Source organism: Theropithecus gelada, chromosome 11, assembly GCF_003255815.1.
Source record: "Theropithecus gelada isolate Dixy chromosome 11, Tgel_1.0, whole genome shotgun sequence".
In the NCBI taxonomy this organism is placed as follows: domain Eukaryota; kingdom Metazoa; phylum Chordata; class Mammalia; order Primates; family Cercopithecidae; genus Theropithecus; species Theropithecus gelada.
In genome coordinates, this window is record NC_037679.1 from 6901241 (window position 1) to 6927067 (window position 25827).

General features: G+C 52.9%; 1 protein-coding gene across 3 annotated transcripts in view; it reads right to left on the reverse strand.

Annotated features, from left to right (window-relative positions):
- HDAC7 (histone deacetylase 7) overlaps window positions 1-14179 on the reverse strand; it is a 38014-nt gene extending 23835 nt beyond the window's left edge. For all 3 annotated transcript variants that reach the window (XM_025403762.1, XM_025403763.1, XM_025403759.1), the window contains exon 1: window positions 13738-14179. In XM_025403762.1, the coding sequence (XP_025259547.1) occupies window positions 13738-13756 (19 nt within the window). In that variant the 5' untranslated portion in view covers window positions 13757-14179. The remainder of the gene's footprint in view (window positions 1-13737) is intronic.
- Between the last annotated feature and the right edge of the window lie 11648 nt (window positions 14180-25827).

Below are 25827 nucleotides of genomic sequence, written 5' to 3' on the forward strand. Positions count from 1 at the left end.
TGACTGGCAAGGCAAGCCAGAAACACAATTTAACCTGCTTAGGCTGCCCCATCTGTAACCAGGAGATAAGAATACCTCCTTCAGGCTGGGCGTGGGGGCTCATGCCTATAATCCCAGAACTTTGGGAGGCCAAGACGGGCAGATTACTTGAGGTCAGGAGTTCGAGACCAGCTTGGCCAACATGGTGAAATCCCATCTCTAATAAAAACACAAAAATTAGGCATGGTGGCGGGAGCATGTAGTCCCCGCTACTTGGGAGGCTGAGGCACAAGAATCGCTTGAACCCAGGAGGTGGAGGCTGCAGTGAGCTGAGATTACACCACTGCACTCCAGCCTGGGCGACAGAGCAAGACTCTGTCTCAAAAACAACAACAACAACAACAAAACAAAAGAATACCTACTTCAAAGAGGTCACCTGAGATTAGCAATGCTGTCTGTGATGCACCCAACACATGCGGGCGGGTGGGGGGGGTGGTTTCCTTCGTGGTAGTTTGCCTGCTGCACTTGTCTGCAGCCTCCTTCCTGGCATTAGCATTTCAGTGTCTGCTCCCAACTCTCCTCCCTCCTCTACCACAGACCATTTTCTCCTGGATGCATGCCCCTGCCCCATCTCGCTCACTTGCTCTCTCTCTTTTTTTTTTTTTTTTGAGATGGAGTCTTGCTCTGTCACCCAGGCTGGAGTACAGTGGCACAATCTCAGCTCACTGCAACCTCTGCCTCCTGGGTTCAAGCAATTCTCCTCCCTCAGCCTCCCAAGTAGCTTGGACTACAGGCATTAGCCACCAAGCCCAGCTAATTTTTGTATTTTTAGTAGAGACGGTGTTTTGCCATGTTAGCCAGGCTGGTCTCAAACCCCGTCCTCAGGTGATTTGCCCACCTCGGCTTCCCAAAGTCTTAGGATTACAGGTATGAGCCACCATGCCCAGCCCCCTGCCCTATCTCTTATCGCCAGCCTCTCCCAACTCTTCCCTTTCTCTTCCACCTGAACTTTTGTAAGCGAACACCTTATTATGTGCTAGGAGTTGTTCTAAGTGCCTTACATTTGCTAACTGATCTAGTCCTCATGACAAACCTATGAGGTATTTTTTGTTTTATCCCCATTAGGTAAATGAGTACACTGAGGCCCAGCAGTATTAGATAACTTGTCTGAGGCCACAGACAAGTGGTAGAGGTTCAGCTGGGACTTGAGCCCAGGAAATTGGGCTTCAGAATCCACGCTCTCAACCAATACACTCCACCCCTCCTCCCCAGCATTCCCACTCGCCACAGGCCAGCCAGCACAGGACACATGCAGGACCTAGATGGGCATGCAGAAAGATGAAAAAAATCACACAGCCCCACAGAGACCCATGCCAGCAGCAATCCCCAGCCCTGTGCGGGTGAGAGGGCAGAAGCTATGTCATCTTTGGGTGCCCATGAAGACAATCCCAAAGAATCATTTGGAGCAACTGTTGACTTTGTAGAAACCAAGCAATGATTTGGGACTGTATGCTGGGAACAGGGGGCTGCCAGTGGGTTGGGGTCTTAGAGGACCCTCAGCTCCAACTCCCTTGCTCTCAGTGCCCTGCCATATCCCTTCTCTAGAAGCTCCCAAGTCCCTCTAGGACTCTCTCATTAGCGTCCCAAAGCAAGCTCCGCCATTTCTCTGTATTGGCAGAGAAGCCAGCTGCCCATCAGGGCAGAGGCTTAGCTGCCAGGTGAGCCAGCCAGGATGTCTGCCTACCCAGACGAAGGCCTCCATCAGTCCGAGGCAAGGGGACAGAGAAGCTCCTGCACACCAAGCAGGAGGCTGGATATAAGGGTGGCGAGGCCAGCCTCCTGCCTCCACAGCGAGCATGCCTCTTTCTTGCCACCTCGGGGCAGCTGGGGCCCTGAGGCAGCTATTTTTAGCTCTTGACACCTGGGTATTTTGCAGCCGCAGGATGTCCGGTTTGGAGTCTCTTTCTGGGAATCCCACACGCGGCTGTTGTAAACAGCCCCACGCAGCGGCCGCCTGAGCAAGGAGCCAGCGTCGCCCCCCACCCCACCTCCACTTCTGCTGTTTGAGATGAATCAAACAGGAAGCAGATGTAACCATGGCAGCAGCGGCTTGAGCTCCCTGGGGGTGGGAAAGCATCCTCCCTGGTTCTTTGTCCCCCACCCCAGATCCCCAGCTCCACCCTGTGGCCTCTCAAGGATGGAGACCTGGCAGAACCTGAGGCCAGGGAGCTGGGCCATTCTGAGTTGCGTATGGCTATCGATTTCTGGGCCTGGCACTCTCTGGGGACCCTTACTGACCTCTGACAGAGAAAAATAGGGGTCCTCCCAGTCCTGTCCACCTCCCGGGACCTCTCGGGCCACCACTCAGCCTCCTTGCAAGTCCATTGTGAAGGGGAGGGCATAGCTACTTCCTGGGGTGGCAGGCCTGGAGGGCCTGCATCTACTTCCTATTACCCATGGCCTTCGGCTTATAGCCTGGCCTGCCCCTGCACTGCTCTGCCCACTTAGGGAATTCCTGAGCCAGTGGGCTCCCCTAGTCCACACTACCCTAGAATTTCTTAGTTCTGAAAAGCCCTCAAAGACATAAGTTCCACACTCATCCTCACTCCTCTCCTCCAGTATCTCCAGTCCCTGAGATAGGAAGTTCACCATGATGTCTAACCACAATCTGTCCTATCATAAGCAAAACATCCTGAGCAGGCAAGATTTGAGGCCCTATCTGTAACATGGGGATAAGTGGGCCAGTTTCTGCCTTCATCTCTCCCTTCTCCCCTACCCCTCTGGTGTCCCACTTAGACCAGCTGCTCCTTCTTAGCAGCCAGTGGGAGCCAGTCTTTCTCAAGGGCCAGTGTTTGCCCCAACGAAGCACAGTCACTGGCCCAGGCTGCCTCTAGGGGCGGCTCCTTCTCCCCTCTGAGATGTCACACTCATTCCCTTGCTCTCCTTGTCACCCCAGTTCCTGGGCCTTCCTCGGGCTGACCCTGCCCCTCTATGTACCCTACTCCTGCTTTGCCCACTGGTTCTGCCTCTCCCAGCTGCAGGCCGAGAGAGGAGATGTGCGTTCCTCACTCTTCTCACCTGTGCCACCCACAAGGCCACGCAGCCCATTCCCAAGACTGCCAGGGAAATGTTTAAGTTACAATATCAACAATAGTTATATTATTGTAATTAATTAATAATATTAATAATGATCAATCATGTGTTAATGCTTACTGTGTGCTGGCTATTGTCCCAGGCATTTTTGGCGGGGGGAGGGCAACCTCCTCCTATTAAGCATTATTATTTTTTTTTTTAATTTTTATTTTTTTTGAGATTGAGTCTCACTCTGTCGCCCAGGCTGGAGTACAGTGGCACAATCTCGGCTCACTTCAACCTCTGCCTCCCGGGTTCAAGCGATTCTCCTGCCTCAGCCTCCTGAGTAGCTGGGATTACAGGCATGCACCAACATGCCCGGCTAATTTTTGTATATTTAGTAGAGATAGGGTTTCACCCTGTTGATCAGGCTGGTCTCGAACTCCCAACCTCAAGTGATACGCCTGCCTCAGCCTCCCAAAGTGCTGGCATTACAGGCATGAGCCACCACGCCAGGCCTACACTAAGCATTTTTTTTTTTTTTTTTTGAGACGGAGTCTCACTCTGTCGCCCAGGCTGCAGTGCAGTGGCCTGATCTCAGCTCACTGCAAGCTCCGCCTCCCAGGTTTATGCCATTCTCCTGCCTCAGCCTCCCGAGTAGCTGGGACTACAGGCGCCCGCCACATCGCCCGGCTAGCTTTTTGTATTTTTTAGTAGAGACGGGGTTTCACCGTGTTAGCCAGGATGGTCTCGATCTCCTGACCTCGTGATCTGCCCGTCTTGGCCTCCCAAAGTGCTGGAATTACAGGCTTGAGCCACCGCGCCCGGCCCACTAAGCATTTTAATTGTTACTATTGCAAGTAGTCCTCACAACTCTGTAAGGCAGATACCACTTTGTTTGTTTTGTTTTGTTTTGTTTTTGAGACAGAGTTTCACTCTGTCACCCAGACTGGAGTGCAGTGGCACGATCTCGGCTGACTGCAACCTCTGCCTCCCGGGTTCAAGTGATTCTCCTGCCTCAGCCTCCCAAATAGCTGGGATTACAGATGCAAGCCACCATGCCCAGCTAATTTTTGTATTTTGGTAGAGATGGGATTTCGTTATGTTGGCCAGGCTGGTCTCAAACTCCTGAACTCACTCAATCCACCCACCTTACCCTCCTAAAGTTCTGGGATTACAGGCATGAACCACCGCGCCCAGCCTATATACTGTTATTATTCTCATTTTGCAAATGAGGAAACTGAGGCTAAGAGAGGGTCAGAAACTTGCTGAGGTCATACAGATGGTATGTGGAGCTGCTGGGACTCCAGAACCGAAGCTTAGCATCAGTACACTGGCGTGGACTTCTTACTCAGCCTGCCTCCTAGTAGCGGGTGAAATGAGACCACCAAGGGGACAAGGGGATGCGAGACACAGTGAGGTCCTAGGGTATGCTCCCAGTGCCAGCCTGTTCCCACAAAGTGTGCTGTGTTCCACCCCTGCCATCCTCCCTTCCTTTTTCATCATCTATTTCCCTTACTTTTTAAATGTACATTTTACCATTTTAAAGTGTACCATTTAAACACTTTACAGTGTTTCCTGTTAGTTGCCTCCAGCAGGGTATAACTAAACAAGCAAACCTCCCAGGGTTGCCACAGAGGATCAAACACTGCGTGAGCTCTCTGGAAACTGTCAAGCCCTCTACAAAATGTGGGTTGCATAACCAGAGCAAGTCACCCTCAGAGTGGGTACTTGGGGGTAAATTCCCTTGGGAGGAAAAGGTCTCAAGGTCTCTCTCTCTCTCTCTCTCTCTCTCTCCTCCCCCTCTCACGTGCAGGCCTTGGGCAGGTGGAAGGGCTGGAAGCACCCACAAGTGCAAAAGGGAGCACCTACCTTCAGGGCTGCTTCCTGGGGACTAGGAACACAGCCACATGGCTATCAGCATCCCTGGATCTGGGGCAGAGGAAGGCAAAAGCCACAATGGAGAGCCTGGTCTGCACTCAGTAAGAACCAGGCAAACCAAACTGAGGCATCTCGGATGTGAATAACCACAAGCGGTGAATCCTGACACTCACAGGGATGTCACATTAACATTAATGACAGTAAATACCCTAGAGGTCCCATCCCAGTGGTGCTTTAGAATCCCCCTCCCCTTGCCTATTATTTTGGAAGATGGCAGAAGTCTAGTGGGCAGATTCTCCAGGTGACCTGATTCCCTTTTGAAGTCAGGCTGCCCTTGAGACTTGGTTGAAGGGGTTTTTCCAGATCACAAATACAACTAGGGTGCTCACACAGCCTTCAGGTCACTCAACAGACAGATGCATGGTCCTGGGTACTGATTTGGACAAATCAGCTGTAAGGACAATTTCTGGCCAACTGGGAATTCAGTAAGATGAACATTTACCGTAATGGAAGGTGGAAATCACTGATTGAAAAAACAGTATATGCAGAGTAATCTCATTTTCATAAAAGTTACAACACACAAAGACACACAAGGAAATGGAAAGATGTGCAGTGATCTCTGACTGACGGGTCTGTGATATTTTTTATTTTTTAGCTTTTGCTGGTTCGTCCTGTCTGAGTATCCACAACGCACATGGACTGCCTCTGTAATAATTAAGCAGCATATATATGTACATAGACACAGCCCATGGTAGCAAAGTCAAAGTGTGACCTCGGGCTCCCGTGAGAATTAGTCCACAGGGCTTTCATCGCCCCCGTGTCTTCTTGGACCATACATCCTCTGAGGTTCCGTGTTATCTACAACCTAGCATCCTCTGCCTCTCCTGAATCTCGCCAAGGGCCTAGCACAGGGCTGGGCACAAAGTCAGGACTTACTTAATGAATGCCTTCTGGCTGAATAATGATCATTTCCTGAAAGAAATGCCTCTGCCTCTTCCAGAGCCGCTGTGCTGGGAATACTCACTGCTGACATCACTGACCTGCCCACCCCTCCTCTGTTCTTCATAAGAGCAACAAGGGAAGGGCTAAAATAAAGGTCACCCCCAGCAGATGCTGGCAAGGTACTCCACATCAGGGCCATCGGGGCAGCCCCGTCCCAGACCCTCCCCAGGCTGGCACGGCAGCCCCTCTCCAGGGCCAGCTGGCTTCAAGGCCTTGGGGTCCCTCCTCACCCTGCCTCACTGGGTGAGGCTGGGGGAGGAGTGAACAAGAGAAGCAGGGGTCCACCCTATGACTTCTGGCTACAGCTCTGGCTGTTCCAGGCCCTGATGGGTGGAGGAATCTGGAACAGGGATTTGGCCTGGTTTTTTCTGTGAACTGGGGCTAGGCCCAGTTTCTGTTCTTCGTGTCTGCAACATTCCCTATCCCTGACCTTCAAAAAATATGAACAATAACATTAATAATGATGATGAATATTCAGTGAGCACTGACTTCATACCAGCACGGAGCTAACTTTATTTACATTATCTCCTTTAATCTTCATAGCAACTCCATAAAGTTGAAACTGTAATTATTTTCACATTACAGATGAAGAAGTGGAGGCACAGAGCAAAATGTGCCCATAATCACACTTGCAGGAGAAACCAAGACTCAGCCAAGGCCATCCCATTCCTCCCTCTGCATCCTTACAGGATGCTCTCCTGCCAGGCGTTGCCATATATGCAGTAGGGTCTAAGGCGATAATTAACATCTGCAGAGTGCTTTAAGCACCAAGTGTTTACATATGCTTAGAGAAAAGCCCCACTTGAAACTAGGAAATCAAGTCTCAGAGCCATCTGCATCCTTACTCAAGATCCCACACCTTTCGACTTGGATTCAAACTCAGGTCTCTGGCGTCAGAATGGCACATTTCTTCCCTATTATCACACGATGCCCCTGGCTCACACTCAAGGCGGCCCCGGTTGCCTGGGAGAGTCACACCTCCTTTAGCGCTGGAATCCGGGGGGCGAAGACTGCGCTCAGCCCCTCGCCCCGTGGGGGTGGGGTGCTGCGCCAGCACCTCCTCAGCGTCTCCGCCGTGACTCACTCCCGGGACCCAGGGGAAGCACAGCCCTGCGCTGCGGGCAAACATCGTCCGCCGCCCGCCCCGCCTCCAGCTCCCCGCCTCCACATTTGCTAACCGAAACAAGGCTGCTGCTATTTTTAACCCTCCAGCTCCCCCTTGCCTGGGGCTCCCCCCTTCACCTCCCCACCCCCTGCCCCAGCCGGGTGCCACCAGCCTGTCATTCTGAGAGCAGTTCTATAACCTGAACGCGCCCGGGAGGGCGCAGCGGACGCCCCGGACGTGCAGGTTTTTGGGGCAAGCAAAACAAGACGGTTACAGCCCAATCGCCGAATTCCCCCACCCCAGACTCTTTCCGAACCTGTCACTCCCCGACTGCCCTGCTCCTCCTGCCATTCTGGGGGCTGGGGTAGAGGAGAATGGGACTTCTGGGCTGGGGTCACCTCAGGAGCCTAAGCTAGGCTCCTTGGAACGGGCCCTGCAGGGAGGAAGCTGAACTGAAGGGGAATGGAGTTCCCCTACGGATCCCCAGGGTGAGAGGCTGACCCTATAGGCCCAAAGCTTCTGACCACCAGGGTTTACAATCCCTGCAGGCAACATGGAGGAAAAAGGAAGTGGTGTGGAGACAGGGTGGGGATGGTGTGCTTAGCCCAGGGCCCTCCTCAGGAGGAGAAGTCCCCTCCCCATCCTGCTTTGGGGGCTGTGGAGCTTGGGTGGGGAAGGCCTGGGAGTGGGGAAGGGCACTGAGCAGCCTCCAGAGAGGCTCAGGGTGGAAGACAGCCTTGGCAGTGTGCAGGGGGGAAAGCAGGCCTGGCATCAGGGCTCCTTTGACACTCAAGAATCTAAGGAAAGGGCCAGGCAACACCTTCCTGCAGCCTGAAGCTCTGGGTTCCCAGAAAAACCTTCCTGGGAGAAGAGGTTGGAGGTGAGAGGGGGTGAGGCCTGCTGGCCTAGAGCCGAAACCTGACGCCCCAGTTGCTGATGTGAAAGTTAACCTCCTGAGAGAGGTGAAGCCCTAGAGCTGCAGGTGGACCAGACGGGGGCATTTCCTCCCAGCTGATGTAGAGCCAGTGGCTTGAATCAGCCCCATCTGGCCATCTGGTCTCAGAGTCTCCCCCAGTTTGGGCAGCAGATTCCAAGGGCCCAGGAGAGACTCTGGAGAGCCCAGCCAAAGGGCCATCTGGGCTCAGGTCTTCCCCGTGTGCCTCTCCTGTCCCAGCCTCCACCCTCCCTTGAGCCCTGTCCTCTCTCGTCCCGACCCCAGCCCTCCTTTCTGGTTCTGTCCTCTCTTCCAGGGCCCAGGTCCTCTCTAGGCCTTGACCCTCTCTCTTTGGTGATTCCTGAGCCAAGTAAATAAATCCCAGTGGCCACAGAGGCAGCAGGCTAGACCAGAGGGGAGGGACTTGACACAGCAGTTCCCCAACTGGGGAGATGGCAGAGAAAGGAAGGCGGTGGGAGGAAGGTGAAACAGGAGAGCTCCTGGGGAGATGCGGCCTCCTTCTCAACATTCAGTATGGCCACAGGGCCCTGGACTCAGACCCATGGAAGAAAAAGGGTGCTCCCCAAGCAAGGAAGTGGCCTTGATCTTGGCCTTGTACAGCTCCCCCTTCTGCTCTCCCCTCTGCTAGCCTTTGGGGCTGCTTGAGGCGAGGAGACTGCTATCTTCCATGCCAAGTGAGAGGCTGGCAATTCAGCTCCAACCCTCAGCCATTGCTTAACCCAGGGTCTCCACCTGGATCCAGGGAGTTCCCAAGCACGGCTCCAGAGGCTCTGACAGCTCACTTCCAGCCTGGGGAGGTGAGAGACGGCATCAATGTCACCTTCTTAGGCAGTCCTCCCCTGGCCACCCTATCAAAGGAAGTCCCACCTTGTTATTCTCTATTGCCATGCCTCGTTCATTTCCTTCTTAAGGCTTATCACAGTGTGTAACTAGTCACACATACTCATTCCTTTACTTGCCTACTTGTTCTGTTTGTCTTCTCCACGAGAGTGGAAGTTCCCTGAGGTCAGATGTTGTGCCTATGTGTTCACTGAATATCTGTACCCAGTGCCTGGAACATTGCAAGGCTCAGCTAGGATCCAGTGAATGGATGAACTGCTGAATGACTGGCTCAGCAACATGATTCCCTGGTTGCCAACACTGACCTTTAGGGATGACACTCAACAGTTCCAGGAGTTCTCCAAAAAGGAGGCAGCAGAATGTAGCAGGAAGAACAAGATCAGAAAACAGGAAAGCCAAGACCCCAGAGGAAAGATCAGCCCCAGTTAGCACCAGCCCAATCAGGTTCACGTCATCACAAAGTGTAGTTATGAGCACACATGCACACACACACACACAGCGGGTAGATGGGTGAGCACAAAGTCCTGGACAGGTCTTAGAAGCCTTGAGTTTTCTCTTGGTTCTTCCTCTTAATGGCCCAGCACCTTAGAGAAACTACATACCTTCTGTGGGTCTGTTTCTTCAAAAGAAAAAATGAAGAGATTGACCCAGGGCACTGGTCCTCAAACACAGCCTTGCCCCAGGATCACCTGAAGCACCTGTTAAAATCCGGATTCCCAGGCCCCACCCCTCAGATTCTGACTAGTCAATCTGGAATGGGCCTGAGGATCTTAATGTTTTTAATTTTGAGACAGAGTCTCACTCTACTGCCCAGGCTGGAGTGTGGTGGCGCGATCTCGGCCCACTGCAGCCTCCACCTGCTGGGCTCAAGCGATTCTCCTGCCTCAGCCTCCCAAATAGCTGGGACGACAGGCCTGCACCACTGTGCCCAGCTAAATTTGTATTTTTAGTAGAGACGGGGTTTTGCCTTGTTAGCCGGGCTCATCTCAAACTCCTGCCTTCAAGCTATCTGCCTGTTTCAGCCTCCCAAAGCCACCGCTTCCAGCCAGGAATTTTTTTTTTTTTTTTTAATAGAGTCTTGCTGTCGCCCAGGCTGGAGTGCAATGGCTTGATCTTGGCTCACTGCAACCTCCGCCTCCCGGGTTTAAGCAATTCTCCTGCCTCAGCCTCCCAAGTAGCTGGGATTACAGGCGCATACACCACACCTGGCTAATTTTTTGTATTTTTAGTAGAGACGGGGTTTCACCACGTTGGCCAGGCTGGTCTCGAACTCCTGACCTCAGGTGATCCACCTGCCTCGGCCTCCCAAAGTGCTGGGATTACAGGTGTAAACCAACGCACCCACCCGGCCCAGGATCTTTATCTTTAACACATTCCCCAGGTGACTCTGAAGCAAATGGTCAAGGAACTCGCATTTGAGAATCCCGAATGAGATGGTGTTTTACAAGCCAACACCTGGACTTCTATTAAAAAGCCACTCCTGCCCAGGTATATACCCCCAAAAAACATGTCCATGTATTCCATATACCCCACACACGGCCATAACCTGCAAAGGTGTGCACCATACAGATGATACACATCTGTCTTTTATGTGTGCATACTCCCAAAACACCCAACACAGAACCACCACATAGATCACAAATAGCCCGGAGCCACCACATCAGCATACACGGCGGGGGAGGGGTACACACACAGATACCCACCACACACCCAGTGTGTGCTCTCACACACCTCATGCAGACCCACACTAAACAGATGCTGTCCTGAATTTATTTTGCCTCTGGGAACTGGTCCAGGACCAAAGGAGCTATGCTCTGCTGATGAAAACATCCCTCCCGCCTCTGCCACCCCCAACCCTGCCCCTTGCCCCAGGCAGCATGCTACCCCCCTCTCCCATGTAGGAGGAGGGAGACTGGAGGAGGGCAGTGGGGATGGGTTGGGAGGAGGCAGAGGCTAGGCCAGCGACTCAAGCTGCTCAGAGCCCTTCCAGGTGTCCAGCTCCCCTCTTTCCCTCTCCCTTCCCCCCAGAAGATGCCAAAGGGCCTTCACCCAGCCCCCGAGTCCATGCTCACTCAGGCCACTTGCCTAGATTCCCAGGCCCCTGGTCCTAGGGCGCCAAAAGGGTTAGGGAGGTGGCTAGATCTAGGGACTCCTCCTAATACTCAGGCCTCTAAGGAAAGGGCTGTCTGGGGGCACCTTCCTATAGCCCTAAGGCCTGGGGCCTCCAGGGAAGGTTACCACAGAAACAGGGGGAAAATATTACAAGGAAACACAATACCCGGCAGGGTCACCTGCTGACCGGGCTTCCTGCTGTGTTGCCCACCCCCAGCTCACTGCTCTCAAGCCTCCTTCTCCAGCCTTGCCTGGGCCTCCTTACCAAGGCTCTCCTTCCTGCCTCCCAAGAGCTGGAAGAAGCAGTCTTAAGCAGAAACTCTGCCCCTCCGTGGTTCCAAACAACAGCATCGAGGATGGCCCAGAGCTGAGCCCCCAACTCCTAATCCTTACCAACCCCTCCTCACCATCACCACAGGAAATCAAAGCTTCCTGCCCCAGAGGAAGTGCCCCATCTAGTGAACAAATCCAACACACACAAACTCATAGTCCTGGGAGCCTCCGGGAGGACAGATGCCCTCCCCCTGGCCCCAGGCCTTATTCAGGCCCTGCTTCCAGCAATACCCCACACCACACTGGAGGCCCCAGTCCCAAGTCTGAGGGCAGGCCAGGAAGAGTCAAGCTGTGGAGGGTGGGCCAGCAGAATGGGCACTGGCAGAGTGAGAAGGCCTGGTTCTGGCCGCTCCCCTGCCTGCCATTCCCTGACTGAGTGACCCTGGGTCTTGCATTAGCTCACCTTGTCTCAGGCCCCTGCCAACTTCAAAATTACCAGCCCTTAATGAAAGGCCAGGAGAAAGAAGGCAAAGAGAGATGGGGTTTCACAGGCTTCTGTCTTCCAAGTCCTTGGGCAAGCATGCCCACAGCTACCAGAGGGTCTCCACTCCCTACCCCATCACACATGAGTTTCTCTCTTGCCCAAGGGTTTTATATCAGAACTGAGAAAGTTCCAGCTTCCAATGCCCAGAGGCCACCAAGGACTAAAGCAGAGGTCCATTATCCCTAAGCAAACTGGAGGGGGTGGAAAATGGCACTGAACCTTGATTCTCCTCTCCATAGTCAACGTCTCCTGCTCTGCTCTGAGAAGTGTGCTTGGAATTTTCTCCCCATTTTACTGAAGGGGAAACTGAACTTCAGTGTCGAAGTGGAGTGAACTGCTTAGACATGCAAACTTCCCTGCCCCAAAACCCACTGTAAGACCTGGTGGCCACAGAGACACCCACCAAATAAGGGACACAGAGGCCTCGGGAGAACACTGCACCAGGACCATTCCAGGTGCAACACCAGGAGGCAGCTCTGAGCTTGCCTCTGAGCCTGGCCCTGCTGGGCAAGGAAGGACATCAGGGGACTAAAGGCAGAGGACTAGTCCCAATAGGTCCAAGACCTGGTTACCGTCTAGGCTCGCTGGGCTGGGTAGCACTCAGCGAGACTACTCTGTGCCTTAGTTTCCCTCAGAAATGGCTGCAGAGAAGAAGAAAATGACTTAATAACTCATGGGTAGCAGCAGCCTATGGAGGAGGAAAAGGCCACCAAAGCACCTCATTAGAAGGCAGGGACCTGAGTCACAGTCTCCTTCCAGCCCTATGGCTGAATAGGGGTCCTAAGGAAGGTCCCGCAGGTCCAGATGCAAGTCCAGGGAACAGGCTGAGAAGTCGATCTTGAGCTCCCAGCAGGGCCGCTGAGAGCCGATGCCCCATTCTCACCCTAGAAATCGGCAGGCAGAGCTGGGCCTCAGGCAGATGTTGCCTAGGAGAGTGGGCAGGGAGTGTTGGCAGCCAGACAGCCACTGTCCAGATGCAGGGGGAGGCCTTTGGGTGTGCAGGAGGACTTTGGGTGGCCTCCTCAGCCAGAGGGGATGAGGAGTGAGGAGCAGCCGTGGCTGGGGAGGTCAGACCCAAACAGGCAGCCACAGCGGGAAGCAATGGGGGTGGGGGCACTAGGTGGCCTGAGCGCCCCAAAGGGCTCTCTCCTAGCCCACAGGCCTAGAAACTCTGGTGGTGGGAACCCAGCTCATCCGCCAGATTTGCCGCCTGCTCTCACACTCCCCAACACCAACAGACCCCAGGCCTGGGGGGGTGCACATCCTGTCCCCCACCCCTCACACAGCCTGTGGCACCCCTCTTCCCGCGCCGCTGCCGGCATTGACCTCCACAGCTCACTAGGGCACAGGTGTCTCTTCACCCTGATGGGTGAGCAAGGATGGGGGGCGATCCTCAGAGAAACCTCCCACTCAGAGACTCCTCCAAGGGACCTCTTTCCCTGCCGAAGGATCTGAGTAGGGCCCTGCCCGGCTCCACGGGATGGGGGCGCTGATGTCCAGCCCCACAAAGCCCAGCCCCAACTCAGTGGGTCCTGCCCTTTGCCCTCGCGCTTCCAAACCTTCCGCCCCGGAGCACCGCCCCCTCGCTGGGCCACCGCTGCCGTCCCTCCCTCCCCGGTTCCTCGGTTCGTCCTCCCCGGGAACACGGGTGATGGGACGTGGGGCCCGCGCACCGGCGGCCGGGGCCTCCAACTCCCTCCCTCGGGCCTGTTGCTGCCCCGGGGCGGGCGGATGTGGGCGCCCCGCTGGAGGCCCGAGCCCTCTGGCCCCCGGAACCAGCCGCGACCCGGAGCCTGCCAGAGCCCCGCGGAGCCGGGCGGGACGGGCGCGGTCGGGGGGTGCACGCCGGGCTGGGCCCGCGGGGCCGGCCGGAGCCCGAGCCGGAGCCGAAGCCGGGGCCGGAGGCCGAGCCTGGGCGGGCGGCGCTGGGTGCCGCGCGCAGGGCGGGGCGGGGGGCGGCCGCCCAGTACTCACCAGCGCCGGGGCTGTGCATCCAGGGGCCGGGGCCCTCAGAGCGGGGGGCTCATGGCGGGGCGGGGGGCTGGGGCACCGGCCTCACATCCCCCCAGTCGCCGGAGGCTGCAGAGCGACTGTGAGACGGCGAGAGGAAGGGAGGGGGCCGAGAGGGGGAGGGCCCTGGCAGCCCGGCCGGCCGGGTAGGATGACAATGGAAGGAAATGCTTTATCTGAGTCTGAGAGCGGGCCAAGGGGGAGGGGAGGGAGGGGGCAGGCGCTCGCGGCCCTGGGACACACCACCCCGGCAGACGCTGCACCGGGCGGCGCACAGGCGGGCCGCAGACACCACGCGCGGCCGGATCGCGGCGGGGTGCGGCGCACGGCCAGAAAGGCAGCGCTGAACCCGGAACGCCGGCCGCGGCCCCGAGCCCAAGCCGCCGCGAGGCGCTCCGTGCAGTGCACAATTCCCGGAAACCCAGCTACCTGGGCGCACGCACCCTCGCATACACAGCGTACACGAGCACGCATCCATGTTTACAAGGGGCAGAATCATTTATACAGCACACACTGGGGCTTCGGGGTGGACCCCCGTGCACACATTACATACCCGTACAGCCCACAAGCACGCGGGCACAGTGGGACACGCGTGGAGTCCCATGTCCCATACAAGGAATCCCAGACGAACACCCCCCACCACACACACACACATAAGCACGACTTGCCTCAGGAAAGTTCCAGGATCTGATTTGAATCACTGCCCAGCCCTCCCCCACTGGCACCCCCCCCCACACACACCATGCCTGCTGAGGGGAACGGAAGGGTCCAGCCTGTTCCTATTAAAAGAAAAAGGGTGTGGGGGTGGTGCAGATTTTGAAAGTTTTCTTTTTTTAAAGAAATTTCTCAAGGGATTTCCTTCCCTCCTCTCCTCTTCTCTCTTCCTCCCATTCCTCTCCCTCCACAACCCCCCTCTTTCCCCCTCCCGGTCCCTATGAGTCAAACTTCAGCAATGTGCCCAGTGTCCCCCAGTGCATTACAGCGGATCACAGAAATGTTCCAGTCTGTGAGTCGGAATGCAGCCGCCTCCAGCCCTCCCTCAGCTAATAAACTCAGCTCAGGGCCGGCTTTAGGCAGTGGCCCTCCCTGCCTCTCCCTCCTCTTTTAGCTGGAGAGAAGGTCAGATTCAGGGGTCAGGGGTCGGGGTTAAGGACCTCGCCATTGTGCTTCCTGGGCTAGCTGGTCAACCATGTCTGCCTCCAGCAATCTGGAGCTGCTCCTAGGAAGAGGAATGGTCCACCAGGCAGGAACACTGGGCTCTCTGCAGCATGAGGCGCCACCACTGCAAACCAAGGAGCAGCTTCCCCTGACCCTATCCTATCTCCCACAATCCTAAGAAACCCCAAGAATCCAGAGAAGGAGAAATTGAGGCAGCCGCAGAGGTGGAGTCAGGTCTGATCGGAAGCAGGAGCCCACAGTGGCCTAGGAGGGCTTGGCCATGCTGGTCGTGAACTTCAAACCGTAGATTCTATTCTGTTCCCTCAGGCACAGCTCAGGACTCACTATCTGTTGCTACCAGCATATTCAGCATGGGACTTCTTACTTCATCCCCTTTCCTTGTCCCAGTTCTCCGTCGACAGGCAGATCCAACCCTTCTGCGCTTGTTAACTTATCCTCCCAAATGCCTTTCCTGGCATTCAAGCCCTACTACAACATGGCACCAGACTCCATATACATCCCTGCCCAGTGCCTCCTGGTACTTCGGGCTCAGTAGTGTTAGTCGCTATTATTACTATCATTATTTCCACCAGACTGGGCTGCTAGCTGCTTCCCATCATGTCCTCACACTTCCGCACTCCCTTGCCTTCGCTCATCATGCTCCCTCCAAAATAAATGTCCTCCCCAGCCCCTTTCTCCTTCTGTTGAAATCTTTCCAATCCTCAAGACCCACTCCCTATCTAGTGGGAGGGAGGGAGGGAGCGAGGAAGGGAGGGAAGGAAGGAAGGACTGGAAGAAAAAGAAAGTGACTGTACCACTTTCTCCAGGAGGCTTTCCCAGATTCCCATAGCCAAGAGGGATTCTTCCCTGAACTGTGTGGTCTTTATACATTGACCTTCACCCACCTAGTCTACTTGTATCAACTGTCTTCCTTCCAAGAGCATTCAAGAGTGGATATCCATGAGTCCAGCTACTGCCTTAGTCATGGGTGCATTTCTTGCAGTGTCTTGAACAGAATTCAAACTTGATGTGAGTTATTTGTCCAATTGGGACAGATGTTCATGACTTTTAAGAACCTTCTCCAGGCCGGGCGCAGTGGCTCAAGCCTGTAATCCCAGCACTTTGGGAGGCCAAGACGGGCAGATCACGAGGTCAGGAGATCGAGACCATCCTGGCTAACAGGGTGAAACCCCGTCTCTACTAAAAAATACAAAAAACTAGCCGGGTGAGGTGGCAGGCGCCTGTAGTCCCAGCTACTCGGGAGGCTGAGGCAGGAGAATGGCGTAAACCCAGGAGGCGGAGCTTGCAGTGAGCTGAGATCCGGCTACTGCACTCCAGCCTGGGCGACAGAGCGAGACAGCTACAGTACACTCTTTCACCCCATAACTACCCATGCTGACTCTCCAAGACACATGCTGTTCCACCTTAGGTATGTCATCCCCAGCCCTCAATTCCAAGCCAGATCATCCTCCTTCCAAATGCCTCTTTGGTGTCCATAGACTCCTGAAAAACTACTTGGTTACTGCAGACCCCCAGCCACATGCCTGCTATCTCCCTTGTCTAGCTCCACAATTGCTCCCAACCCTCAACATACACATATCCGTAGCTCTTATGTAGCTATTTCTGTACTAAAGCCAGGCCCTTTTATGCTCATTTCTTCCATGTGCATTGTGCATGCATTTATTTGTGAGTCTTCTTTCTCTTTTTAACCTCATCACTGGGTTTTGAGTGATCTGAATAAAAAGGCTATCTCCCTGCCTGTCTGTCCACACACTGCCCAACATGTGGCTTTCTACACATACCAGGACTCACTGCCTCCAACATATAGTCAGAGAAAAAGACAGCATGTGCAACCTGCATCTGGGAAAGCTGGACTGTGTCTCTCCTTCCCCTGCCAGATTTACCTACCAGACCCCGCCTCATGGCAGAATCCTAAGCCAGTTTCTAAGTCACATGTCCCTTACCAGGATAAATTAGAAAGCCTCCAAGAACCTTAGAGACATGAGACAGAGAAATGCAAGCTACCTCTGTCTCCTGTAGCCTGGTTACTATGGGGAGGCTTTTTTTTAAAAAGCTCTTGAGTCCAGGCCTCTCATAGCTTGCTCAGCTGAACACCTAGCAGAAGAGACTGGCCCCAGAGGACCTGCCTTGGCTTCCTGAGCCTTCCCTAGAGTCTTTGGCCAGCACAAAGCCTGAAGACACCCCTATCTGCTTCCCTTTGGGACTCTGGGCCTACTTGACCTTCTCTTTCTCCTTTTCCTCTCCTTCTTTCCTTAGTTAGCTACTGTTTACCATTCACTGCGTAGTAGTCCTTGCTATCCCCTGGACAAACATTAGATCATTTATTCTGAACAATAATTCTTGTTATGCTCATGAGTAAGCATGGCCTTTATGTTTAAGAAACCTGACCAAAGTTGCACAACTAGTAAGTGACAGGGCCATTCATTCATTCAACAAATATTATTGGGTGCCTACTTTGTGCCAGGATTTAAAGCCCCAGAAAATTATCCAAACTTTCTGATACCCTCTGTTCCCAACCTTCTAGATGTGGAGGCCACAGCCACAATTCCTCCCCTAGCCTGCGCTTCTCCTCACACACTTTCCACAAAGCCAACCAGAAAGTGCTCCTTCCCCAAGGCCTCAGTGAGATCTCAGTGGACACCCATTGTGTTGGGTTAGTTTGGATCTTGCATTTCAGTTTCTGGATCTGGAATCAAATGCCAGTTCATAGGGTTTGGGACTTGCAGATTAGTAGGGGAGATTAGGTCCCCAACTCCAAATAAAGGGTTTAATGGGACCAGACATAAGAGATATAAGAAGTAGAGGAAGGAAAAAAGAAAGGAAAGAAGAAATGGAAAAAAAAAAAGGAAGGAAGGGATAGCAAAGGAAAGGAAAGAGGGAAGGAAGGCCTGGAAGAAAAAGAAGGAAAGAAAGATAATTTAGGATTTATTGAGCATGTTCTACATATCACATGCTGTTCAAAGCCCTTTCACTTAAATCTCATTATTATCCCCATTGTTTCCATGAGCAAAGTAAAACTCAGAAAGACAAAATGATCTGCCCAAGGCCACAGAGCCAGTAAGTTACTTAATCCCAAGTATGTCTGATTCAGAGCCTGTACAATTTCATAGCAGGTCAAAACAATGAAGAAGCCATTGCCAGGGTCTCCTGTTCCAGTATAGCCTGCTTCCTTGAGGTCCCTATACATCTCATTCCAGATGCCAAGTTTCTGACCCCAACCATGTGGTCTCATCCCTGTTTCCCACCTTTACCTGTTGCACAGCACAGGCAGAATCAGAGGAACCGTATAAGTATTCTGGGTAGGGTTGGGGGTGTGGCTTTGGGGTACAGGCAGGCAGTCCCCTATCTAGGATTTCACGATCTGAGGGAAGAGGTGCCAAATCCTTCTGGGCCAGAATTGGATGGCTAGATCAAGAAGAGGCTGCAGTGTGGCTATAAGTACCAGGGCCTCAGGTTGGGAGGGTAGATGACTGCGGGGACTGGGGCAGGTGGAGAGAACTAAGCTGGTCCCTTCCCTTTACCCCCATCTCCCTACAGAGTCAACAAAGGTGATGTGGTTTCCCCTGTGGTCTGTTGCCCTAGACACCTGCAGTTCTGAATATACATGTATATGTCTATGTGCCAACTATGTGGCAGGGGACACAAGGAGAAAGCACTGGGACAGGATGGGGAGGGGCAGGAAGCCAGACAGTCTCCTCAAGCCCAAGACAGAGAAGGTACCATGAATGAAAAGATGGCAACGGTCACCCCTTTGACTATGCCAGGTCCCCAGCCAGGAGCATCAGGAGAGAGCTAGAAAGGAGACATTGTGGGGATCAGGAGCCTGGGCTGGTAGTCAGGGAACTTGAGTTTTAGGCCCAGTTCTGCCATTAACTTCCTGGGTCACACCTTTCTAAGTCTCAGTTTCCTGCTTTGTAAATAGCAATATCTTGGCTACTTAACCTCACAGGGCTGGCCTGAAATCAGATGAATAATACATAAAAAGATTTGTACCACTGTGAGTTTTAGAATGATTGTCCTGATGGCATAACAAATATTACAATTGCTTACTTTAGTTCCTGGATCCACAACACACCCAGAGTGTGGAGATGAGAACATTAAAAACAAAAACAAAAACAAAGCCCCTGCCCTTCTACTGGTCACAGAGTATGGAGGAAACAAAACAAACACACAAAATACTTGAAAGCCTCTTGCAACGCCAACTATTTTAAAAATCTCACTGTGTGATCTTGGCCAAGTTGCAACCACCCTGGGCCTCAGTTTTCTCATCTGTCAAATGAGGGGGCTGCTTTAGATCATCTCTATTTGTTTTTCTGAGTCTAAAGCAGTTTTCTGATTCTGTTATTCCAAGTGTAAATGAGTGCATCGCAAAGAGGGAAGACTTGAGTACATCAGGGCAGAACATGGCCTCAATGAAGCTGGCAAGTGTCGGTCAAGCTGGGTTTTGAAAGAGCCCAGAGATGTGAATCAGAGTGGGGAGAGAAGAGGGGGTGACATTCCAGGTAGAGAGAATGGCATGTGCAAGGGCGAGGCAAGGAAGCAGAGGGTGGCAAACAGATTAGCCAGGCTCAGGAATGAGGTTGGCAGGATTGGAGGGGCCTGGGGAGGAAGTCGGGAAAGGAAGACTAGAAGGGGGCAGTCCCAGGGCTGAGTGGCTAAGATGTGAAAGTGGGGGAGGAATATGGGTGGGGAGAGACGCTCTCAGCCCGAGTTCGGTGCCAAAGCCTGTGGAGCCAAACTCCACCCAGGAGAGAGGGAAAGCAGGGTCCCCTTGCCAAGAGGCCCCACCCACCAGGGAAAGCCCTTCCCTCCCTACCCTCCTCTCCCAGCTTCACTCCCAACCCTGAGGTAAGCAAGGCCCCGCTTAGGCCAGAACCTTGTTCATGGCAGAAACACACAGATGGGCAGCCACCACATCCTTCTATAGCAATAATGCCAGCAGCAAAATAATAATAATGATAATGATGAAATAAACTACCCATCGCCTGCTCTCTGATAAAACCCCTCAGCAGCAAAACCTCACGATGTACCCATTCCATTTACTAGAATATTTGCTCCCAAAAGCTGCAAGTGTTTTATAAGATTATCTAGTCTCCAGGATCCCCTAAACCTAACACTATATCAAAACCACATAGGCCGGGTGCAGTGGCTCTCGCCTATAATCCCAGTACTTTGAGAGGCCAAGGCAGGTGGATCATCTGAGGTCAGGAATTTGAGACCAGCATGGCCAGCATGGGGAAACCCCACCTCACCTAAAAATACAAAAATTAGCCAGGTGTGGTGGCACATGCCATTAATCTCAGTTACCCGGGAGGCCGAGGCAGGAGAATTGCTTGAACCCAGGGGGTCGAGGTTGCAGTGAGCTGAGATTGCGCCACTGCACTCCAGCCTGGGCGACAGAGCAAGACTGACTCAAAAAATAAATAAGTAAATAAAAACCACTTAACAGAACCTGTGAAAAAAAAGATTCCTGAGTCCTATCCCAGACCCCATCAGACTCTTTGAGAAGGTTGGATAGTACCCAGGAACCTGCAGCACCACAGGTAATTCTAAAGTGTGGTTAAGTTTGGGACTCCCTGGTCTAATCCAAACCATTCCTTTTACAGATGAGGAAACGGAGGACATGAGGAGGATGTAAATTGCCAGAGATGACACGGTTAATCAGGGCCGGGGCAGGCAGAGAACTCGGGCCCCCATGCTTCTAGGTCAGCGCTCCTTCCACATCCCGCGCTGCCCAGCCCGGAGATGCCTGTGCCAGCAGAGATTATGGTCAGGGAGGCAGCCACTGGGCCATATTCTAATCATGAGTGAGAAGAAATTCGTCTGAGTTGCAAAATGCCTTTCTGCAGCCAGCTCACCATTACTTGCTCCAGTGGGCCCCTGCAGGGGTACTGTGGTCCTCCCGCTGGCAGGCTTGAGCTTCGGCCTTGCCATATGCCCCAGCACAACCCTCCAGTTGCCCAGGGGCGATACTGGTTGGCAGACAGGATCCCACTTTACTACAAATCTCAATGCTTCCTATTTGGAGGCACGTACCTTTGACTCCAGAATCTCCAGGAGAGACCCCTGAGGTGGTCTTGGCCTGAGGACACTCACCTCTCTTTCCCCAGGCGTGTCTTTTAGGGTGGGTTTGGATTATGCGCCTGTGAATCAGGAGATTAGAGGCAAGAAAGAGAGCAATGAGCTGAGGGCGGCTAAGCTGGGAGGCAAGCAGGGGTGTCCTGGCTGAGACCCTGAAAAACTCCACCCGTGGCCGGGCGCAGTGGCTCACGCCTGTAATCCCAGCACTTTGGGAGGCCGAGGCGGGCGGATCACGAGGTCAGGAGATAGAGACCATCCTGGCTAACTCGGTGAAACCCTGTCTCTACTAAAAATACAAAAAAAAATTAGCTGGGCGTGGTGGCGGGCGCCTGTAGTCCCAGCTACTAGGGAGGCTGAGCCAGGAGAATGGCGTGAACCCGGGAGGCGGAGCTTGCAGTGAGCCAAGATCGTGCCACTGAACTCCAGCCTGGGTGACAGAGTGAGACGCCATCTCAAAAAAAAAAAAAAGAAAAGAAAAACTCCACCCGTGATCATCATCATTATACTCCTCTTCATCAACACACATTTGTTGAGCATCTACTGTGATGCGAGGCACCGTGTCGCATCACAGGCACAGAGGCACAAAAAAAAAAAAAAAAAAAAAGCCACAGTGAGGAATTCATCACCTCCTGGGGAGCAGGATACAGTCTAAGAACAGAACCTGGACTGGAGAAAACTGTTGGATGAGGGATTCAAATAACATATGCCACAAAGGAGAGGGTGGATTCAGAGTCACCAGAGTTCCAAGCAGGAAGAGACCTAATGGATCAATGTGGGTTGGGGAGATGGTTCTGCCCTCACCTGCTCTCCTCTGTGCTTGGGGTCTGAGGAAACCCAGAACAGTGATTCTAGAAGTCTGTCTCATCAGATCCCTCACTCCAGCTTGGCCTAAATGACTAGGGGTGGGAAGGTAGAGGAGGCAGAGACAATGTGCAGACATCTCCCTTGGGCAGGCCCTGAGTCCTGGGCTCCAGGGTTCCCTGCACTGAGCTTTCTCTCTCTTTCTCTCTCTCTTTTTTTTTTTTTTAGACAGAGTTTCACTCTTGTTGCCCAAGCCGGAGTGCAATGATGCAATCTCAGCTCACTGCAACCTCCGCCTCCTGGGTTCAAGCAATTCTCCTGCCTCAGCCTCCCAAGTTGCTGAGATTACAGGCACACACCACCACGCCTGGTTAATTTTTTGAATTTTTAGTAGAAACGGGGTTTCACCATGTTAGCCAGGCTGGTCTCGAACTCCTGACCTCAGGTGATCCACGTGCCTCGGCCTCCCAAAGTGCTGGGATTACAGGCATGAGCCACCACGCCCGGCCCCCTGCACTGAGCTTTTAAGAGATCATTTAGGCCGGCACGGTGGCTCACACCTGTAAATCCAGCACTTTGGGAGGCTGAAGCGGGCAGATTACCTGAGGTCAGGAGTTCGAGACCAGCCTGGCCAACATGGCAAAACTCTGTCTTTACTAAAAACACAAAAATTAGCCAGGCGTGGTAGCGGGCGCCTGTAATCCCCACTACTTGGGAGGCTGAGGCAGGAGAATGGCATGAACCCAGGAGGCGGAGGTTGCAGTGAGCTGAGATTGTGCCACTGCATTCCAGCCTGGGTGACAGAGCCAGACTCCACGTCAAAAAGAAAAAAAAAAAAAAGAGATCATTTAGAAGCACCCAGAGGAGTGGACAGAGTGAGGAGGTGTTGTACTGTGGTTGCGAGCAAGGATTTGGTGTCGAGCTGCTTGGGCTGGAGCTTGTTGCTTCCCCACTGCTTGATCTTATGATATTATTTAACCTCGAGGAGTCTTGGTTTCCCATCTGCAGATTAGGGGATGAAGTGCCTGCTATATTAGGGTTGTTGCAAGGACTGATGAGATCGGGACATGAAATACTTAACTACAGTGCCTGACACACACTGGGCTGTTAGGGACAGAGCTCCAATGCTTACATCAGTAATAGAAGAAAGACAGTGTCCTGTCTCTTTTGTCTCCCTAAGCCTGTTTTCCTCTATAATTTGAGGTCTCAAAGTGAGTACTGAGCTGATTTATGCAAATGAATCCAATAGAGCCTATCGCCCAAGCTGACCTTTCTAGGGTGTACAGCCAGGCTACAGAAATGAGAAAATAGGTGCAACTTTCCTGATCCTCCTGAGATCCTCAAGTGTTGTCTTGAAGTTGAGGGGAACCTGGACCAGGCTGCAGGGAATGCCACAGGGACTGCAGAAAGGGCCTGGCCTCCCCTCCCAAAACACTGCACATCTGGAGTGATCTGCCCATCTGGCTACATCCCTGGGGCAATGGCCACAGCTGTTATTTGAGGGAGGAAACATCCAGCTCCTTAGCCAGTGCCTGGGGTTGGGGAGTGGGGGGGGGCTATAAATAACTAAGAGAACCAGGGGGCCAACGTTGACCTTTGGGGGGCAGGAGCTGGTGACTTCCCCCTCCTTGCTTGAGTCCAGAGCCAGAGTTTTAGCAAAACAGGAAGAGGCAGCAGCAGCTTCTGGGAAAGTGGGAGTGGCTCCCCTTCCCCCACTTGCCTGGGGCCTTCGGATCCCAGCCAGGACCTGGGAGAGGTGGAGTCATCTAGGCAAGAAGAGGGAGGGGCAGACCCACGCAGACTGGGCCCCAGCTTCAGTGCCCTCAAATGGCGCAGCCGGGGCACAGGAAAAGGAGAATGAGACAGAGAAGGGCAGCCCAATGGAGTATATCTGCCACCCTGGTCCCCTCCTGTTCCCTTCTGTTCTCCAGGAAGGACAGGCATTAGAAATGGAGCTCAAAATGTGCCTGGGACCCAGGTAGTGTACAGGGAGGTTCAAGGTCAAGTTGAGTACACCTCCATCTCTCATCCCCTCCCAGCCTGCGGGGAGCTGAGCCTGAGCCCAAGTGGGTAAGAGGGAGGGCTCTAGATGGGGGAAGGACACCTCTGGGCTTCTGGAAAGAGATCCAGGACCTGGCCCAGGTGGAATGATAGAAAAATCTTCCAATGAACTATCAAGGCGAGGCAATCCAAAGGTCTGGGTGGTGGTCCTGGGTGAGTGCTTTTCCAGAAAAATGGGGCATCTACAGGGACAAGCTCAGGAGAGCTAAGCTTCAGTCCAGAGACCCTCATAAAGTCAAAGACTGAAGGAATTATCCAGGAAATGTTGCCTGGCTTTGCTTTGCCTGAGTGAGGCTGGCCACCGAGAATCTGTCCTTCAGTGTCTGGAGACATCTGGTTGGAGCTCTGGCTGGCCCACACCTCTAGTAGGGTCTGTACCTGTGTCTGTCATGGACTGCCCTTGTCTCCTGAACCTGGAGCCCCACATTTCACCTGCTGGGAGGGTCTAGATCAGCGCTGTCCAATGGAAACAGAATGTGAGCCACATATGTAACTTATTTTCTGTTAGCCACATCAAAAAAAGGAAAAATAAACAGGTGAAATTCATTTTAGTAGTATATTTACGTAACCTAATAGAGTAAATCTAAAACATTATTTTGATATGCAGTCAAAATAAAAAATTACTAATGAAACCTTTTACTTTTTTTCTCCATACTCAGTGTTTGAAAGCCAGTGTATATTTTATACTTATAGCACATTTCAATTCTGACTGGCCACATTTCAAGTGCTTAGTAGTCACATGTGGCCACTGGCTACTGTATGAACAGCACAAGTTTAGACTTACAGCTTCGCCTCTTCTGCATCCCTTCCAGTCTCTTGTTGGAGAAGAGGCTCAAGAGGTGAAGGAAAACGCTGGTGAGGTCAGTGTAAAGGGTTAATTTGCTCTAGGAGGGTGACCACTCACTTTGGCTTTCAAGCATCTGTCTCTAGACCTGGATCAGTTCTAGTGTCCAGGCAGGCAAGGAAATTGAGGCATGGAGCAGCATCTTCCCTGACAACTGGCCTTTTCCTGCCCTTCCCAGCGCTCTTTCTCTGAGCAGAAGGTTGATAGAATCCGATTGCCTCTTCAGGCTCATTAGCCTCCACCTTCCTCTTTCCTCTCCCAAAAGCGACTCCAAACCCAAAGGTATTTGAGTAGCTGAGTTAGGGAATATGGGAGGAGAAGCAAATTTGGAGGAAAATGCAGAATGGAGCTTTGCACAGGTGGAGTTTGAGGTGCTGGTGGGATGAACAAGAGGGGCTGTTGAGTGGACTGTTGGTATCTGGAGCTCAGGGAAGAATTTGGAGGTCATCAGTGAGAGATGAAATTGTAAGAGTGAATGACATCACAAGAGCAGGGGAGAAGAGAGGAGAGAAGGGGAGGGCAGGGAAGATGGCTAAATACAGAAACGTGAGAAAACAAAGTTTTCTCGGATGGGCGAGGAGTGGAAGCTGGAGGAGGTCAGGAGCAGTCACAGATTTCAGTGAAGCAAGAGGAAGTACATTGGAATCCCAAGTGGAAGAGAATGTCAAGAAGGAGAGACTCACACTTGGTTGCAGTTGACAATGCTTTAAAATCATTCCTTTTTTTTTTTTTTTTTTGAGATGAAGTCGTGCTCTGTCACCCAGGCTGGAGTGCAGTGGTGTGATCTCCGCTCACTGCAACCTCCACCTCCCGGGTTCAAGTGATTCTCCTGCCTCAGCCTCCTGAGTAGCTGGGATTACAGGCACCAGCCACCAGGCCCAGCTAATTTTTACATTTTTAGTAGAGACAAGGTTTTACCATGTTGGCCAGGCTGGTCTGACCACAGGCAATCTGCCTGCCTCGGCCTCCCAAAGTGCTGGGATTACAGGTGTGAGCCACCGCACCTGGCCCTAAAATCATTCTTATAAAGAGAGCTCACACAAACTGTTAAGAAGCACTGGAACAGTGGAGACTAAAGTTCAAAGCCC